This window comes from Uloborus diversus, unplaced genomic scaffold (genome assembly GCF_026930045.1).
Source record: "Uloborus diversus isolate 005 unplaced genomic scaffold, Udiv.v.3.1 scaffold_13, whole genome shotgun sequence".
Classification (NCBI taxonomy): Eukaryota; Metazoa; Arthropoda; class Arachnida; order Araneae; family Uloboridae; genus Uloborus; species Uloborus diversus.
The window spans coordinates 7,815,568-7,836,393 of NW_026557987.1; the positions used below are offsets into that span (position 1 = coordinate 7,815,568).

General features: G+C 37.5%; 1 protein-coding gene across 1 annotated transcript in view; it reads right to left on the reverse strand.

The window, feature by feature from the left end:
* Window positions 1-20,826, reverse strand: part of LOC129232679 (sodium/potassium-transporting ATPase subunit alpha-like) — a 108,169-nt gene that overhangs the window by 73,334 nt on the left and 14,009 nt on the right. The window contains exons 2-3 of the mRNA XM_054866810.1: window positions 13,230-13,330; window positions 8,728-8,787 (exon numbers count right to left, since the gene is read on the reverse strand). Coding sequence (XP_054722785.1) covers window positions 8,728-8,787; window positions 13,230-13,307 — 138 coding nt within the window. The 5' untranslated portion in view covers window positions 13,308-13,330. The remainder of the gene's footprint in view (window positions 1-8,727; window positions 8,788-13,229; window positions 13,331-20,826) is intronic.

The following is a 20,826-nucleotide window of genomic DNA, read 5'->3' on the forward strand; positions in this document are numbered from 1 at the left end:
ACATTTTTTTTTTAATTTTTAGTTTAATATTAATTTCTGTTATTGATTTGAGGTTTCTGTTAATTCCTTATTTTGGTTTTTCTCCACATCCTTCAAAAAAATGAGACAAAAATTCTCTATTTACTGTTTGTAAAGGTGTTCCCGGCTCTGTTATTTCGTCAGTCGGAGCAATTTGGGTGGAATGGGTCAGCACTGCATTTATGCTGAAATAAAATGCGAAAAATTATTGCTAGCCTATCCAGTAGCAGCTTTACACTCTTGCTCCTGTATCCTACATCTACCGAGCAAGCTAGAAATAATTTTTCACATTCTGTTTAAATATTAATGCAGCGCTGACCAATTCTTTCCAACTCTCCATCAATTTTAATGCATATTTCTTTAAAGAGTCAATCATAGTCTTTATTATATTTTCGCCGTAGATGATGATTTTTTGAAGAAACAGTGATGCTATTATGACGGGAATATCTTCCGTAATAAATTTTAAACTTGGATAGCTGAATTGGGCAAAAACTTTTGAGATCCGTATCCGCGGATCTTGACACTAATGATCCGTATCCGTATCCGCGGTTCTACTTTTTTAACGATCCGGCACATCACTAGTAGCTAGACGATTACGAGAAATAGGTAAGAAACGGGTTTACAAAAAAAAAAAAAATCATAAAAACTCATACTCATTATATAGCTTGTTTTTTTTCCTTCTGTTAAGTACCAAAGAAGATTCTTAATTTGCTGGGAACTAACTGTCTTATTGTCTCTTTCTCGTGTTATTTGAGGACTAGGTATAACTTTGATATACACCCCCAAAAATTACACGGCAAATCTAGCATTTCCTACGGACTTTTTAGGGTTGCTGCTTCTTATTTTGGTGTTGCCAATTTAGGTTTTTTTCAGCTTTTAGGTTTTTGCTGTTGCCAAATTAAGTATTTTCTTGTAATTTGTACCATTTTTTGAGTTTTTTTTAAAGTTTTGTGGCAACAATTTTTGTGGCAACAAAGTTTTGTGTCAACAAAAGCAAAAAAAATCGCCAAATTTTCGATTTGGGGGGGTATATCAAAGTAGTTCCGAGGACTACATTGAATACCCCAGAAACACCGTCATTTGCACCCATGGCTTCAAGATCAGTTGGAAATGCTCTGTACATCAAAAGCCATCGAGCTTGTTGAGGGTATTTCAGCTACAAATGACTGACATTTGTCGTTTTGTTGTTGTCCGCCTTTTTTTTTCACACGCATTAGCTTCAATTTGAGTTAAAGGTGATTGAGTATCGTAAGAAGTAACTATCTTAAGAAGCGATAACATTGACGTCAATCTTATACAATTAAATACTGAGCGTATGTATGTACCTGTGTATCTATCTATCTATGTTCGAGTTTCTCCCGAACGCCAGTGAACTGATCACCGAACCAGATATCGATAGATTCGTCATTTTCCCGTTTTTATGTTTGGCTATTTAACATAATCCTCCGATAGTAATTAGCGCAGATTATCCATTAAAAAAACTATTACTTATGATACCTAGATTTCAAAATAAAATCCCTATTTTTCGAAGGCTTTCCTCCATTCAAATTGTTATTCAGTGCTTCATCTCAACTTTCCGTAACAATGCTTTTATTAAAATTTGTAGTTGTAGCGTGAAGAAAATCGTTAAATGAAAGATCTGTTGCCATTTTTTTTCTCGAATATAAACAAGTAAAATTTAATATTGGTTTTTGTTTTAAATCCTTTTCCCGTCATCGGGGGATTTAAAATGTTTCCTTTTTGGTTATTTTCCCGCAATCTGCCACAAAATTTTACTGTTTTTTTTATTTTACTTTTTTTTGTTCAAGCTTGATTGTTGAACGCGCGTCCAATGACATAACTTTTATTTTCGAGGTAGACCGTGTAAAGCCGGGTGACGCAGATAGTAAATATGAGTCAGTAAGTGAGTTCACAACACACTTTTCGACCCGGTAAATCAACGCTCCTGGCCCCGCGAAAAACCGAAAGTGTCCATGGAAACGGCCCTAGTGGGGGCCCAAAGGGGTGTCAGTGGCAAAATTAAAAATTTGGAGATAACCAGTACACATGGTAGGCGAACCCCTCCTCTGTCCTGGGGCAAGATATGGGACTAGTGTCACTGGTAGTTGCTGCTGTACAGCATGATTTAGAAAAAAAAATTTCAATGAAAGTCTAGTTATGATATTATATTTAAAATCACTTTACTCAAAACTTGAAAATATCCACTTGCATCCATATTTGCTTCTCACTGCCGCAAATATAATTTTCAAATGTTTTTCTACGACTCTATTTTGGAAGAATGGGCCGTCATTACTTTTCTCGGGATTGCTGACTCATCACTTTGGTTGACTTCACGGAAGTTTTCGATTTTTCAATTTTATTTTTATATGATAGAGTACCATGTATGAGCATCATAGGTGAAAAAAATTTTGCGATACGATAAGTAGTTTTTTTTAAATTAATTTTTAAAGTTCAAGCGCTTGTGACGTCAAATGGCATGGGAAGTGACGTCATGCGCTCTCCCGATAGGGGAGAAGCCGAAGGGCATGCAGTTGGCTTCGAAGACGAAACGTAAAAGGCTTATCTTCTGACATTTAACTCCTCGCGTTTCTGGAACATTAAATTTCTCATCCCTCTCGGAAATATTCGAATACCATCATTGATGTTACTTGAGGAAGATTATTTAGATTGTGCTTTAACGAATCCGGCCTCCATAGAGTGTTCAAAAGGATGATTGAATTTCTAAAAAATAAAAATATCAGCGCGCTCAAAATGTCCCTAGCGAAAACGAGGGATCTTCGGCGGAAGGCTGCCCATGAGTGCCCTGTGACGTAAGCTCGTGACGTTTCAGAAGAGCGCACTTTTGTGCCTGGATTTTTAAAAACTCAATCACGGTGTTTTAAAATTCGGCGATGGTGATTTTTTTAGTTTTGAGGGTCAATTAACAATCTCCAATAGTCAAAATATGAACATTTAATAGGTTGCAACTTCCCTATTATCCCGAAAAGAGAGGAGCTCAGCTGGAAGTGATGGAAATTTTATGAAACGCAAAAGTATCGCCCGGTTTTCAGAGCAGGGTTTGCCAAAAGCAAGTGGTGCTCCCATAGATTTAACATCGCCGCAAGCAAATACTTGACATTTCCTCGTTAAAGGGTACCTCAAAAATGATGAAACGATCAAAAAAAATTTTATTGCTTACTTCAAAACTAAAATCTATTCTCAACACAGGGAAAAAGTTTCATTGCTTTAGTTCAAATATTTAAAAAGTTATGAGTGGTTTTAGGCCATGCTCCCTAAAAAACTTCAAATTGCTTTTTCTCGATGATGGTTTTATTGTGTTTTCGTGTCATTAGAATCCCTAAGGATTTTTTCTATTAAAGATACAGCTTTAAAGTAATACTTTTCGCAATTAGGAAAATCTCTTTAACAAAACTGTGCATTGGATAAGCATTTAATTAATTACTCAAAAGTTTAGAGCATGTTAAACCTTAAAAAACCATTTTTTTTTAACTTTGATTTTTTACATAATTAATCACAGAAAATTTTCTAATAAACTCATAAGCAAATGAATGCACAGATTTTTAGAGATGATTATAGTGATCGTTTAGCAAAAAAAAAAAAAAAATTAATTATTGCAAAAATAAAAAAGCCTTAGGGATTTGAAAAAAATTGAAATTTTCTTAAATTTTTTGAATTTTTTAAAAAAGTAGGCAATATTTTTAAATTTTGAAAATAAATTATTGATTAAGAAATAGGTATGCATGTTATGGTTTCAAAGAAATATGAAATTTACTTAAATTTAAAAAAAAAATGTTCGAAAGGTACTGTGACCGAAAGGTCAAGCGAGCTCAACTGTACTTGTATACCAATGAGAAAAGTCTAAAATTTTTACGCCAGCCGATCATTTCTTTCGACTCCGACAACTCGATGACCATTCAAAATTTTGGTAAAAATGTGGCTTTTTACTTCATTTTACAAAAAAGGAAGTATTGTATTCGCGAAAAAATTTTCACTCAAAAATCGGCCTTCATTTCCATTTTACTCACCCCTAAATGAATGTTGTTTTTTTTTTTCGACTCGACCACACGTGGATATATGAATAGGAACGTACAGACACCCGAAATATCCATTTTGACGACCCCCGAGTTAATTACAACAAGTTTTCTCGTGACGTCCGTATGTACGTATGTATGTGCGTATGTGTGTATGTGTGTATGTATCTCGAATAACTCAAAAACGGTATGTCCTAGAAAGTTGAAATTTAGTACGTAGACTCCTAGTGGGGTCTCGTTGTGCACCTACCCTTTTGGTTGCATTCGGGTGTTTCTGAAGGGGTCTTTTGCCCGTTTTTGGAGGGAAATCGTTGTTAATTTCGATGTAAACTCAAGTGGTGTTATCATTTGTCGGACACTTGGCGATATATCTCCAGTCTTTCGGTCGCCAAGTTTTGTCGCCAACTTGGTGACAAAATTGGCGAGTTTTTTTTTTTTTTTTTAATTCTAAATTTGGTTTCAATTTGGCCACTGATGGTGATATTTAGAGAGTTAACTATTGAATCACGTTAAAATTGCCAATAATGGGGAAATGACATTAAATTGGAGTAAAAGGCAGTCATATGATGCACACATCAGCTCGTTTGCATAACAGCAGGCGCTAAGTGGTTGTGCCGCCGAGAATGTGCAAAATATTAGGAGCCCTCTTGCAAACAAACCTCAAACTTCGAATCGTTGGATGAAACAATGTTAGCCATTTGGGGACCCCCCAGAGAGCTGGGGCCCGAGGCCTCGTGGGCCTATTCAGAAAGCAGGCCCTGGAAATGTAGCGACGGGAAAAACTGACAGTCGGACCTCTATATATCGAAGTAGTAAATTACCGGAAAAAAATTCGATGTATAGAAAATTCGATATATGGAAATTATCTTATATCATAAAAATCTCCTAAAAAATTAAAATTAAAGCTAATTTTTGTGTATGAAATCCTATTTATACGAGTATCGGATTAAATGAAAATTAATAATTAAAAAATTAACAGAAATGACATTTCTGCGCTTTCATTTATACATCTTCATTCTTCGACAATTCAACTTGATCCGCAACATAAGGGGGATTTTCGTTTTGACAATGTAATCGAGAGAAAAGTAATAAATCAATCCACTTCATTTGAATGATTTTTACTGATGCTAAAAAGATTAGGAACGATAATCGACAGAGAAAAGGGATAACTTGAAACGGATTTTACAGTGATACTGGTTACAACTAAGATTTGAAATAAACTGGAGGGAATTTAAGAACTCCAGAACGGAACAACGACCTATCTACACACCCCTCAAAGCCAGATTTCTTATGAGTTTCTTAGCAACCTTTAGTAAACATAATTTTCTCCCCTAACCTTCATTTTTCATGACACAAACAGTCTAAAGTTAAAAAAAAAAAAATCTACAAATGTCTCAAAAAAATTTCGATATATAGAGATTTTTTCGATGTATAGAAACCTATTTTTTTTTTGTAATGAACATAGAAATTGGCTGGGATTTCGATATATAGAGATTTTTTCGATGTATAGAAACTATTTTTCTATGTAATGAACATAGAAATTGGCTGGGATTTCGATATATAGAGATTTTTTCGATGTATAGAAACCATTTTTCTATGTAATGAACATAGAAATTGGCTGGGATTTCGATATATAGAGATTTTTTCGATGTATAGAAACCATTTTTCTATGTAATGAACATAGAAATTCGCTCGGATTTCGATATATAGAAAACTTCGATATGTGGAAGTTCGATATATGGAGGTTCGACTGTATCTCGTTCGAAAATGTTTCTCTTGAAATGAAAACTGAAAAGGCGCGAGCGATAAGCAGAGAAGATTAGGAGAGGAATCGCGTCCCATCCCTTGGACTTGTTTATCTGCGGTCTTTGATTTACGGTCCTTATCGTCACAAATCCTCTTGAGAAGTATTTATGCATCTGGAAAGTGGAACTCGACAGATTTCGTCCCAGCTAAGCTCCCAGTGCGCTAAATTCCTAAAATAACGATGGACCAAATCATATCCGTACTGTTTGCGTTGATCCATAGATAAAGAGGCTAAGTTATTATTTTTTTTCTGGTAGAGAGCGGTTATCGCGAGAGAGGATTTGGCGCTCAACCCACTTTTAGTTCCGTCGTAGAATATGGGACAAGTATACAGGGTGTTTCAAAATGAATAGCGGGGTTTTAACATAATATTTATCACACCAAACTTACAGCCACAAGCGATATATCAAATGAAAGAGAAACTCAAACAGTTTTAGAAAATAGCCTACAAGTGTTCAATGTGAGCACCATTCCTCTCACGTCAAGACGATATGCGAGTTGTTCCCAAACTTGGATGAGTGTCTCATTAGTCATTGCTGCAACAGCTGTTTCAATCCTGTTCCTGGATTCGGGAAGGTCGGCTGGCAGTGGAGGCACATGCACACGGTCCTTAATAAACCCCGAAAGATAGAAATCACACGGCGTTAGGTCGGGTGACCGTGGAGGCCATGGGAAACAAGCCCTGTCATTCGGCCCCTTACGGCCCATCCAGCGGTCGGGTACAGTTAGGTTAAGCCAATCGCGTACCTCATTATGCCAGTGAGGCGGCGCACCATCTTGCTGAAAGATAAAGCACAACACGCTTTCTGTTCTTAAGTCACCATCTTTGCTACTAGCGCTTTCTAGCGGATTGCAGCAGAAACATTCCACGCGCATGCGCACTGATGCCAACAAACAAAAAACTGTTTGAGTTTCTCTTTCATTTGATATATCGCTTGTGGCTGTAAGTTTGGTGTAATAAATATTACAGCATGTTAAAATTCCGCTATTCATTTTGAAACACCCTGTATAGTGGGGGGGGGGAGATTCGAAACAGACGAACTTGAATCTAAGAAAGCGTCGAAACCCCAGTACACCTTAAAAACTCAGCTAGAAGAAAGGCGTATGAGGCAGTGAGAAGCAAATGGTGCAAGTAAAAATTTTCATGCTTTGAGCGAAACGCGTTTTAAGATAAGGTCCTAGGTAGGCTTAGATTGAAAAGTTTTCTAAATCATGCTCTATTTCAGCAACTACCAGGGCTACCAGTACCATCTCTCGCCTCAGGGCAGAGGGGAGGTTGATATAACATTTACTAGTCATATCCAATTTTTACTTCCTTTTACAAAGAAGGAAGTATCTTATTCGCGAAGAAATTTTCACGCAAAAATCGAACTTAATTTCTATTTTGCTCACCCCCGAATGAATGTTGAGTTTTTTTTTTTTTCGACTCGACCACACGTGGATAAGTGCCTAAGAACGTATAGACACGCGAAATATCCGTAATGACGACTCCCGAGTTAATTACAACGAGTTTTCTCGTGACGTCTCTATGTATACGTATGTGCGTATGTCGCATAACTCAAGAACGGTATGTCAACAAAAGAAGTGCAGGATCCCTACAGTCTTCAGAACTTATTTTAATGCTTAAGTGGCCTGAAATCGGTCAAAAATACAAAAACTTGAGTGGAACAAATAAGGAAGTATGGGAGCTCAGCTCCCATGCGCTGATCAGCAGAAAAATATATTTATATAACGAAGTACAAAAGGACGAATTGACTGGGTCATCAGAAGCGGTTTGATACTGCTATATTATTAAAAGTCAGTAAAATTTTATTTGTTGTTGATAAAGTGCACCAATATTGTAGCTATTAGGCATTAAAATAATCAGAATTTCGGTTACTGAAGTTATTAGAAATTTTTATTTTACATGCATGCCATGGGAGAAGGTCACTTTCAAAAAATCATAAAACATTTTATGGGAAAAAATACCGGATGCGGTGTCGATCCACTTGTTAAGCATTATATGGGGTTCAAATGAGCCAATTTTTAGATTTAAAAAAAATGGGTTTTTTGAGTAAAATTACTTCAAAAATTGCTAATTAATGAAAATTTTCGAAATTTCAAATTTTATTTCCGAAGCTGAATGCATCCAAGGATTATAATAAAATATGTTAGGAAACTATCATAGATTGCCATCTCCGTTTAGTAAAAAAAAACTTTTTTTTCATGGAGGAAAAAAAAATGAAATCGGTAAAAATGCAGTTTTTTCGCGGCAAAAATGAATTTTTTTCTTTATTAAAGAACCTAACTAAACTTCAAAAACGATGTCTAGAGGATATATGGGTCCTTATTTATTTTTAGAAAAAAGAATTATTCAAGTAGGTTAAATACTTTTGAAATAGTGTCCATTTCAAATGGAGTGTTTTGTCGGTTTTTTCCAAAATGGCGGATTTTGTTCAGAATTTTAATAGGCTGTAACTGAAGAAAAAAATTTTTTCTTGCAAAATCCTTTTGGGATATTTCATATGTCCCTTAGTTGTAACTACTGTAATTTTTTCAAAAAAATCGGTGATGGTCATGTGACATACCCTGCCTGATCTGAAATGGAATGGCTCCATTATAAATTTCGTATTGTGGCACTCTTCTTCCAAACGAGCGATATTATGTATTTAAAATTATATCCGCAGTAGAAATACAAGATGTGGAACAAAAGTAGGTAGACAGGTGCTCCTCGATGCGAATTGATGCTGATCTTTGATCAGTCACTGAAGATATGAACTGAGATTTCAAAAAAAAAAAAGAGAGTCAAAGACGCAGACGAAGGTTTAGTGCGATCCAGCACGTGCTCGTTTCTTATTGGTGGAGAGAAAGGAGGAAGATGTGCGGTACTCACCCGTTCTGGATTCGTGTGCAGTCGCTGGTAGAGTTCTGAGAGTGGAATGCTGTGATCGTCCTGGAGGAAGAAATCAAACGACATTCAGACATTACGAAATTCAAAGGATGTCACAACAACAACAACCAACATTAAATTGAAAAATTTGAAAAAAATCCCTGCCCTGGTGGCCGATTGTGTCCCCCAATGAACTTTGCTCGTCAATACATTTAAACGTTTCCTAGATGGCGTGGGAAACACGGAAAAGAAAAAGATGATCACAACTGTATTAAAATTTGCTGGTGGAAAAATCAGAATGAAGTGGAGACATGGGGCCGTGGTAGCGCGATTGGTAGAGTGTCGGATTCGGGGCCGGAAGGTCCTGGGTTCGAATCTCGATGGTCGAAGACCCACCGTCGTCATTAAAGGGGACTGGGCGACGTTAAATAGGCTCGTGGTCTCAATGTCCTCCGAGTGAAACGATACCTCTGGGGGTTGTAGCTATTAGCTCCTGGACTAGTTCTAAATTCTCATTCACTGTTCGATCTGGTGATGGTGCTGCCATCTATCGGTATAAAAAAATAATGGAGGCAAGGCACTTAGTATGCAGTCCTCGACATAAATACAGTTATAGTCAGTTGTGACTCGGAATAGGATAGGAAGTGGAGACATTGGTTTTGAAAGTCTTTCTTGAAAAACGAAAATAAATGACAAGTATTTTTATTTGTTAACGAAAAAAAAATGACTGACAAGAGATTAAAAAAAATTCATGATTGAACTTTCTTTCCTGGTCGGTCGACCGAAACCAATCGCGTAGTTTTGAGTTAAAAAAAGTTAGATCATTTCAGTTTTATTTGATTTGGAAGTTACAAATTCCGGAGCAAAAAATTTCCTTTTTTCGATGGATTATGTAGTATTCTATGAGTTATATAATATATATATATATATATATATATATATATATATGTATATATAATATAAGTTATATAATATATATAACGCACGACACTTTATATGTAGCTATATTTGTAAGACGGAAGTCAAAAAATTATTTAAAAAAAACACGACTTCTGGAGCTTGAGCTTCCTTGCACTACTTCTAGACAGTATTGTTTGTTTGGGATCAAGTTTCTCTACAATGACTTTGAGATAGATTGGAACGAAATTCGAGGGGTCTTTTCTGGCAATTTATCGCGTTGGTGATTTTTCACTGGGAGAAATAATTATTAGCGACACGTGGATTGTTTATTAAATAAAATACTATTTTTGACCCATTTGGCAAAACCTGAAACTTTGCTCGGGTAACCCATAGAGTAAAGAGATTTACATAGAGAGGGCCCGTCTACGGTAAAAAGAAGATGAAATTGAAGCCGGAATTATCGGATATGGCGATGCAACAATGGGCGGGGTTATGATAACAACTAAATAAAGTAGCTGACGGATTGGTTTACATTTTAATTTATGTTGTAATGCAATCTCAAAAACGTGCCTCATAAACTTGCAACAATATCTAAGTTTAAATTAACTACCAATTGAGATTCGGTGATGGAATGTTTTGAATCAATATGTATCTCAAGACATTGAGCAGGAAGCTAAGGATCTTGGGATACATCGGTGCAACTTCCGGTTTCATTTTCTTAGTACAGCAGGGCCTCTCTATGTAATTTCTTTTTCTATGGGGTAACCCTGGTTCCACAACTCTGAAAAATCCGATCCAAAATGGCTAAACTTAAGCTGATGCGCCGGTTGCATGGCGGTAGAATTCGTTATAAAGAACCACCTCGTGACGGAACTGAATTTCGATGAAAAGCGCAGGTACAGTCAAGCCTCCATATATCGAACTTCCACATATCGAAATTTTCCATGCATCGAAATCCCAGCAAGTTACCATGTTCATTATATAGAAAAATAATTTTTATATATCGAAAAAATCTCTATATATCGAAAATTTTTTAGAGACATTCGTACATGAGACTGTTCGTCTCATGAAAAATAAGGAGTAGGGGAGAAAATGATGTTCACTAAAGGTTGCTACGAAACTCATACGGAATCTGGGGTTGAGGGCAGTGGCGGATCCAGCCGATTGTTTTGGGAGGGTCCATCCGAAAGTTTTGAAAAAACTCCGAACTCACCAGAAATTTTATTAAAATGAAGTTTTAAAACTCAATTTTCATGGTATCGAGGACATTAGGTAAGGGGATGGATTTAGGAATCTCCCTCGAAAATGTTTCAAAATTTAAATTCCCGAGTAATTTTTGAAAATTAAGAAACTAAAAACGCGTTTTGTCTATTTTTGATGATGTATGGAGAAAGTTCAGGTTTCGGGAGCTGACACCAAAATACTATTTGAAAATAAAGCTTAGAAACCAAAATATTCTGTCGTTATACATTGAGAAGTTAGAAGAGGAGGGGTGCTCTTCTAGCTCTTCAGCTGTCCAGCCTAAAAATGCACCGTTAGATAATGTTTGCTTACATTAAAGGAAGTGTGAAGGTGCTTAGAATCCTTCCTTCCTGGAAATATTTTGCCTTTGAGGCTCTAAAAGTTCGATTTTAAATCATATTCATACATATTTTATTAAGGGATGGAAGATTCGTGAGTTCCTCCAAAAACCTCCTTTTAAAGCTATCATCACGATATAAACAAGGGAGGGAGGGGGTCCTATCAAAAATCGTTTGTAATTAAAGTCCCAAAAAAAAATTCATTTAAGTTGCTTTTAAGCAAGTTAAGTCATAAGGGCTGGATAAGCTAGTTTTCGTTGACATTTTTTTTTCCAAATAAAAGACATAAAATGCAATTTTATGCTACATATCAAGGCATTTGTGAAAAGGCATGGGAAAAGGGGGTTCTCTCCCTAGTTTCGAAATTAAAGCCATAAAAACGAAAATTTAGGCACTCTTTGGTCTTGTGAATAATAGGTATACTCTGAGAACCAGTAGTATTTAGAGATCGTCTAAGTGTCTGTAGTTGGAATCAAGAAATGATGTAAAGGATGGAGAAAAATTTTGGAAATAAAAGTTTTGTTTTGAGGATAGGGATATAATTTATCTCCCAATTAAGGCTTATACTTCTTTTTCAGTAAAACACATGTGTTAAATTTTGTTATCTTCTCATAATATTTTTTTCTTCTTTTTTTTCTTAAAAAAAATTCCTACAATCACAAGGCTTTGGGAGGGGCCATGGCCCCCATACCCCCCTCTAGATCCGCCTCTGGTTGAGGGGTGTCGTTGTTTCGTTCTGGAGTTCTTAAACTCCCTCACAGAGCCGTGTCCAAGGGGAGGGTTTTAGGGGTTAAACCCCTCCCATTGGCGAAAAATAATAAGAAAAATGAAGAAAATATGTTTTTTTTTTTGGCTTAAATTAATTTTAATGTAAAGTTTGTGTTCAGCGTTTTTTTTTTCTTAACTTTCTCTCTTTTCTTACGTTTTTCTGCAATTTACAACTGTTAAAGCTTGATCAACTGAAATAATATTTCGGAAAAACTAAGGTGGAAGAACTGCTGAATGATCTATCAATGCAAAGCATTAATATTGCTTATTGTACATAAGGAGGTTATGATGAATTTAGCATATGTTGTAGCAATGAAAATGCATTAGTGATGGTGTTTGGTAATGTAATTTGTATTTGCAATAACCTCTTTCTTGTTTAGTTTATTAAGCATTATTTCAATTATCTAGAATATAAAACTTGATATACATTCTACATTATAAAAGAATTTGTGGATAAATTTTAGTATTTATTGCAATGTACCACATAGTAAGCAGATTTAATTAAAAAGAAACAAACAAGGTTTGATTAAAGTGAACCTGTAAAATGAAGGATTATTTTGGTTACCTGTGCAGCCAAAACCATCCCTCAAAAAAAAAAGGGGGGGAGTCAGAAGTCCTTCCAGGTGTATAAACGCCTTACTGGGATCGGCAATTTGTCGTAAACTAAAGGTTGTGGGGGGGGGGGTTGAATTCCACCCCTCCCGCAGGTAAGATTAAAACCCCTCCCTTTATGAAAATCTGGACACGGGCCTGCTCCCTCAAGTTTATTTCAAATACCCTAGTTGTAACCAGTAACATTGTAAAATCAGTTTCAAGTCATCCCTTTTGTTCTGTTGATTATCATTTCTAGTCGTTATAGCAGCAGTAAAAGTCATTCAAGTTAAGTAGATTCATTTTTTACTTTTCTCTCGATTTGTCAAAATGAAAATCCCCTAATATTGCGGATCAAGTTGAATTGCCGAAGAATGATGATGAATGAAGGCGCAAAAAATGCAATTTCTGTTATTTTTTTATTTATTAACTTTCATTTAATCCGACGCTCGCGTATAAATTAGAAATTGGGTTTCATACATAAAAACTAGCTTTAATTTTAATGTTTTTAGGAGATTTTTAGGATAAAATAAAATTGTTTCTATATATCAAAATTTCTATATATCGATGATTTTTTTCCGGCAATTTGCTACTTCGACGTATGGAGGTCCGACTGTACTTCTAATCGGTGAGCGCCGTGGGGAGAGGGTAGAAAATTGGGCTTACCATCTGGACCTCTTGCTTGAGGTCGTCCAAATCAGGCTTGCCCTTCTTGCCCGACTTGGCCTTCCCATCCTGAGTCATCTCTGCGGTTTCTCTTGCTCTTTCTGGAAAAGAAAGGGAACAATACATTTAAGGTAGGGAAAAGTCGGGGAATTATTACAATGGTAGCCAAAAAAGTAAATATTTCCGTCGATGTTTTAAGCAGGACTGCGGTCTCGAAGGGAAAAAAAAACGAATCCGACCATCGGAATTTTAAAGTCTTCGACTCCCGCAGGGGCATGTGGGGCACAGGCCCCTCCTCTTAGATTTCTGGGGAGCCCAAAATCCCCTTAATTTATCATGCTGATAAAAAATAAATAATGATTTCCCTCAGAATCTGGAGTACAATGACGTCATTGGTATTTTTGCAAATGCCAAGAGAAGAAAAAAAAATTAATTTGAATTTTGACATCTTGAATTCAAATTATGTTTTTCGCAATCACGAGTGTGTGTGTGGATGTAGGCGTGTGAGTTTGTGTGTGGGGGGTATGTGTATGTGTGTGTAGGCATGTGTGTTTGTGTCTGTGTGCAGGCATGAGTGTGTGAGTAATTGTGTATACGAATGTGTGTGTGGGGGGGGGTATGTGTATGTGTGTGTAGGCATATGTGTTTGTGTCTGTGTGCAGGCATGAGTGTGTGTGTAGTTGTGGATACGAATGTGTGTGTGGGGGGGGGTATGTGTGTGTGTGTGTAGGCATATGTGTTTGTGTCTGTGTGCAGGCATGAGTGTGTGAGTAGTTGTGGATACGAATGTGTGTGTGGGGGGGGGTATGTGTATGTGTGTAGTCATGTGTGTTTGTGTCTGTGTGCAGGCATGAGTGTGTGAGTAGTTGTGTATACGAATGTGTGTGGGGGGGTATGTGTATGGGGGGGGGGGTGTGTGTAGGCATATGTGTTTGTGTCTGTGTGCAGGCATGAATGTGTGGGTAGTTGTGTGTATGTTTTTATGTATGTGTGTGCAGGTGTATGTGTGTGTATGTGTTTGTGTGTGTGTGTGCGTGCAGGGGGTATGTGTATGTGTGTGTAGGCATGTGTGTTGGTGTCTGTGTGCAGTCATACGTGTGTGGGTAGTTGTGTGTATGAATGTGTGTGGGGGGGGGTATGTGTATGTGTGTGTAGGCATATGTGCTTGTGTCTGTGCAGGCATGAATGTTTGGGTAGTTGTGAGTATGTGTGAGTGTATGTTTTTGTGTGTGTGTATGTATAGGTGTCTGTATGTATGCGTGTGTATAGGTGTATGTATGTGTTTGTGTGTGCGTGTGCGTGTAGTTGTGTTTGTGTGTGCGTGTGTGTGTAGTTGTGTATGTATGCGCGTGTGTGTAGCATATGGATGCAACCTGGAGACTGCTTTCGCTATAGGAGCAGCATCGTGAGGAGCCGGTCGACGGTGATGCTGCAGAGGGTGGCGGTGGGAAAATAAAATCAAAGGACATCAAAATAGTCAAGTGAGAACAATAAGCAATCCTGATTGCTCAAAAATCTCTTATTCGTTGATAAATATTCCCCTTAAAAATTTGATCTCTTTGCAAAAACCACTCCAATTTTAGTCAGCATTTACTATTAAAAGTTATATCATAGATAACTTCGATATTTACCGTAAACTGGCAAAGTTGAACCACATCTTATATAATCGATATATACAACATCTCGTCTACTTTTTAAATGTTGTGATATGAGGTACCACCAAATTAAGCATGGCTGTGTTAATACGCAAGTATCGAAATATTTTATAACTTCAGAGTAAGCGGGAATAGGGGGGGGGGGCAAAATGAACTTCATGCCCAGTGTCTTCAAAAATCTTAGTCGGGCCCTAGAGGGGCCCTGAAACAGAAATTTGCCCCCATGTCCAACATCAGAATGATCGGGCTCTGCTCCCGACTCCGATTCCTAAAATCGTTTTGACTCCGACTCCGCAGTCTTGGCTAGAAGGTGAAGTGATCGGTTTTTATGATCCAGTCCAGCGGCGCCTCGATGGGAGGTCACTGCGACTTCCCGAAATCTTGCAACACATTTTCTCTGACGCTTCGGCGAACGTGAAGCAAAATTGCAAGTTTTCAATGTCCCTTTTTCATTGAATGTGTGAGTACCTGTATTTTATCATTCGGCAAAATTTGAAGTTCCATTCGGTAAATTAAGAAAGGGGTTGTTTCCTTCAGTCAAAAGCAAGGGCAAATTCAGGGTCAAAGGGTCAGCTGACCCTCCCGTGATGAGAAACACCTTCTTTATTATCATTGTTTTATTTTTCCTTTACCTATAATAGGAAAGTTTTCGATTTTTCAATTTTATTTTTATATGATAGAGTATTATGTATGAACATCATAGGTGAAAAAATTTTTGCGATACGATAAGTAGTTTTTTTTAAATTAATTTTTAAAGTTCAAGCGCTTGTGACGTCAAATGGCATAGGAAGTGACGTCATGCGCTCTTCCGATAGGGGAGAAGCCGAAGGTCACGCATTCGACTTCGAAGACGAAACGTAAAGGCTTATCTCCTCGCATTGAACTCCTCGCGCTTCTGGAACATTAAACCTCTCATCCTCTCGGAAATATTCGAATATCCTCATGGATGTTACTTGAGGAAGATTATTTAGATTGTGCTTTAACGAATCCGGTCTCCATAGAGTGTTCAAAAGGATTATTGAATTTCTAAAAAATAAAAATATCAGCGCGCTCAAAATGTCCCTAGCGAAAACAAGGGATCTTCGGCGGAAGGCTGCCCATTCGCGCCCTGTGACGTAGGCTCGTGACGTTTCAGAAGAGCGCACTTTTGCGCGTGGATTTTTAAAAATTCATTAAAAATCAACCACGGTGTTTTAAAATTCGGCGATGGTGAATTTTTTAGTTTTGAGGGTCAAATAACAATATCCAATAGCCAAAATATGAACATTTAATAGGTTGCAACTTCCCTATTATTATCGTTAAACGTCAATTTTTAGTCCTGGAAAATTTATTGTAGGTAATCAATGTTAATCCCTTTTTACCTAATCTTGTCTTTTGAAGTCTAATAAATGCAAATTCTTTTACATGTAATGTAACTTTGAAAATTATAGGGGTTCTAAACCTTGGGGGTTGAGTCTAGGCCCAGTAGGCCCCATGCGGTAATCAGGGCAAATACAAACTTGTACTTCATTTGTACTTTAAACTTGTATTTTTCAATACAAACTTGTTCTTCTTTTTACTTTGTTGCATAAAATGTTAATGCAACAATGTTGTGCCTTTCTTGTTTTCCTTGAAACGAAAATTTACTCGACACATCTTCTTCTTTACTAATAATAAAGCAGAAAGTCTCTCTGTCCGGAGGATGTCTGGATGTCTGTGACGCGTATAGCGCCTAAACCGTTCGACCGATTTTCATGAAATTTGGCACAAAGTTAGTATGTAGCATGGGGGTGCGCACCTCGAAGCGATTTTTCGAAAATTCGATGTGGTTCTTTTTTTATTCCAATCTTAAGAAAAAAAACTATCATAAATGATGAAATTATCATAACGTGGAACCGTAACATGGGCACAAGCCAATTGGCGAGATACGAAATGATCATAACGTGGAACTGTAACGTCGGTACAAACCAATGGGCGAGAAAATTCACCACACATTATTTGTAAATATACTGGCAAACCAAGCACCTTTAATTTTTCTATTACGGGCGAAGCCGTGCGGGTGCCACTAGTTAAACATAAAGAATGTGCTATTTTCATTAATTTGATTAATTTTATAATTACTTTTCACGATGACAATTTTTGTTAGAATACATGCATGGGTTTTGCATATTATTTTGAAGAAAGTTCTAGTTATACTTTATTTTTCTTCCACTTTACTGGCTACTGAAACTTGACCCCCCCCCTTACAAAAATTTCTGGACCCGCCCCCGGGGGGTAACTTTTAGTCCCTTTTCACTTCAGAGTCCCCCGTAACTACCACTTTTTGTGGCTTAACCAGTTGGATGGGACTCTGAAGAAAGCTCCGATTTTTTGAACCAGATCAGAAACCGAACAACCCCTGGTCCAGCACCCGCAGAGGTATCGTTTCACTTCACTTGGAGGACTTTATGACCACGAGCGTATTTAACGTTCCCCAGCCACCGTTAACCAGCTGCCATTTTCAATCGTCACTCAATTTCATTTGCCTTAACACTTAATATTAACAGAAAACAGTTTTCGAATATAAATAATGCAAATAAATAAATAAATAAATAAATAAATAAATAAACGTCAATCGCTCAAGAAACCAGTACTGAATAAACTTTAGTATAGCACTAAAAATCTCAGCCAAACTCTCCTCTTGTTGTGACATCTGGCCAAACGCAACGACACTTTCTGAAATTGTCACCCTCTTATCGTCTTCACTTCACTGTTTTACGCTGATCTATTACCATGATAGAAAATCATTTGATTTTCATAAGATGTATGAAAATAATCATTATTAAATTGCAAGAAAAAAATTGTCCCTGTGGAAAATGAAAGAATGCTAATATTTTACTTTCAAGAATAAAAAAATAATTTAAAAAAAAATGTAGTTAAAGCAAAATTTGCCGCCCCTAAAAATTTTGCCGCCTTATGCACCGCCTACTCCGCCTATTGGAAAATTGGGCCTTGTCATTGGTTCAACCTAAGATTTTTAAACGGACTTTCAATTTTCCCTCTTTATTCTGCTTTAGTGCTAAGCAGAGCTTAGATACTGATTCTTTTTTTCGTGTTTTCCCATGTAATCGCGAGTGACAAAAATAGTCGAATGTAGTGTCTTCTGGGCCGCGATTTTCAGTTCAGGTTCAGGAGGTGAAGCAGTTGGGGTTTATTTTTACTTCCTTTTACGAAAAAGGAAGTATTGTACACGCGAAAAAATTTTCACTCAAAAATCGACCATTTCCATTTTGCTCACCTCCGAATGAATGTTGAGTGCTTTTTTCGACTCGACCACACGTGAATAAGTACCTAAGAACATATACAGGGTGTCCCAAAAGGTCGTTTACAAACTTAACATGCTGGTCAGCCCTATCATGATGAACAAGATTTACATAGTAACATACGTTCGCAAGCCCAATGCTGGCGCACTACGCACACCAAGTCAGGCACTAACGGATGCAGAACATGTCGCATATTTATTACACAAAGACGATTTCACACAATATTTTAGTTTTCAAGGAAGGCTTATAGCTGTTGTTGAAATTTGCTGCCTTTAACTGTCAGACACCGTCGCAACGAACGAAGTACCGACCGTCGTAATAACGATCCATTCTGACAAGATTTCTCCGATCGCTGCGTTGTCGTTGCAACGTGATTATGAGAGCTGGCAGGACTCAAATTTTAGCAACTGCTTTAAGCTTTCCTAAAAGACTAAAATGTTGTACAAAACCGTCTTTGTATAATAGATATGTGACATGTTGTGCATCCGTTAGTGTCTGACTTTGTGTGCATGGAGTGCGCCAGCATTGCGTTTGCGAACACATGTTCCTATGTAAATCTTCACTGTTAAAAATGTTCTATTCTATTCTATTCAAGAGTCACAACTGACTTCAAACTGTATTTATGTCGAGGACTGCATACTATGTGCCTTGCCTCTATTATTTTATATACCGATAGATGGCAGCACCATCACCGGATCGAACAGTTAGTGAGAATTTTGAACTAGCCCAGGAGCTAATAGCTACCTAGTACTAGCACCCCCAGAGGTATCGTTTCACTTGGAGGACATTGAGACCACGAGCCTATTTAACGTCGCCCAGTCCCCATTAATGACGACGGTGGGTCTTCGACCAGCGAGGATCGAACCCGAGGCCCTCCGGTCCCAAGTCCAATGCCTTACCGATCAGGCTACCACGGCCTGTTAAAAATGTTCCGGAAAATTTACGGTAATTGTTACTGGCATCCATGTTGCCAGTAACTATTACCGTAAAAATCAAATGTTACTGTAAAATTTTACGGTCTCCTCGGTAGGCCGCAGCAACCAGTTGGCGCTGGGATCGCTTATTTCTCCGGTATAAATTACCGTAAAAATCAGCGATGCGTCGGCGATGCAATTTTACAGTAACAATTACCAGAAAATCTTCCTGAATTTTTAACAGTGTTGTTCATCATGATATGACAGACCAGCATGTTAAGTTTGTAAACGTCCTTTTGAGACACCCTGTAGACATGCAAAATATCCATTTTGACGATTCCTGAGTTAATTACATAGAGTTTTCTCGTAACGTCTGTATGTACGTATGTATGTCTCATAACTCAAGAACGGTATGTCCTATGAAATTTGGTACGTAAACTCCTGGTGGGGTCTCTTTGTGCACCTTTTCTTTTGGTTGTATTCGGGTGTTCCTAAGGGGGTCTTTTACACCTTTTTTGGGGGGGGGGGAAATCGTTGTTAATTTCGATGTAAACTCAAGTGGTGTTATGATTTGGCGGACACTTAGCGATATATCGCCAGTCCTTTTACCGCCAAGTTTTGTCGCCAACTTGCTGACAAATTTGGCGACTTTTTTTTTTTAAATTGGTTTCAATTTGGCCACTGTAGGTGATATTTAGAGAGTAAACTGCTGAATCACATTAAAATTGCCAGTAATGGGAAAATGACATTAAATTGGAGTCAAAAGAAGTCATCTGATGCACACATCAGCCCGTTTTTTTTTTTTTTTTTTTTTTTTTAAATTTACCATTAGATCTTTTCAATGGATGCGATCCTTTTTTTTTTCAAACAATGTATAACGAACTTACCAATATAATTTGTCTGGAATTTTTTAATTGAGAAAAGAATTTAATTAAAAAAAAATTTAAGTCCAAAGAAAGCAGGGATTCTCTTTGTGTCATCCCTACGTACCCGTTGGAGTTGGGCGACAAGAGGGGGGGGGGATTGTTTGAGATGTTCCGGTGTTTTCAGGAAGTGTTGTCGATAAGCGGACGAAAATAGCGAAATCACAATTCTCGCTTATTGTTTTGGGAGATAAGGAGGCCTCTGTATGAGGGGAGCGACATTTTGGTTCACGAAGTGTCCTTGCGATGGACCGCGAACGAAAACCGCGTTGAAGAAGAAAGAGCACGGCTGTCTAACCGGGGAACCATGCGAATAATAAACGAGCTGATTACTCCAATTTAGTGTCATTTCCCCATTACTGGCAATTTTAATGTGATTCAATAGCTTACTCTCTAAACATCCACCAACAGTGACCAAATTGAAACGAAGTTTAAAAAAAAAAATCGCCAAATTTGTCGCCAAGGCGTCTAAAAGACTGGCGATATATAGCCAAGTGTCCGCCAAATTATAACACCACTTGAGTTTGCATCGAAATTAACAATGTTTCCCCCAAAAAAGGGGCAAAAGACCCCTTTAGAAACACCCGAATGCAACCAAAAAGGGAGGTGCACAACGAGACCCCACTAGAAGTCTACGTACCAAACTCTAACTTTCTAGGACATACCGTTCTTGAGTGATGACTTAAGAACCATGATTGAGAACAATTGTTTAAGGGAAGTGCACAACTAGACCCCACTAGGAGTCTAAGTACCAAATGTTTTAACTAAACGAGCGGATGTGTGCATCACATGACTTCCTTTGACTCCAATTTAATATCATTTCC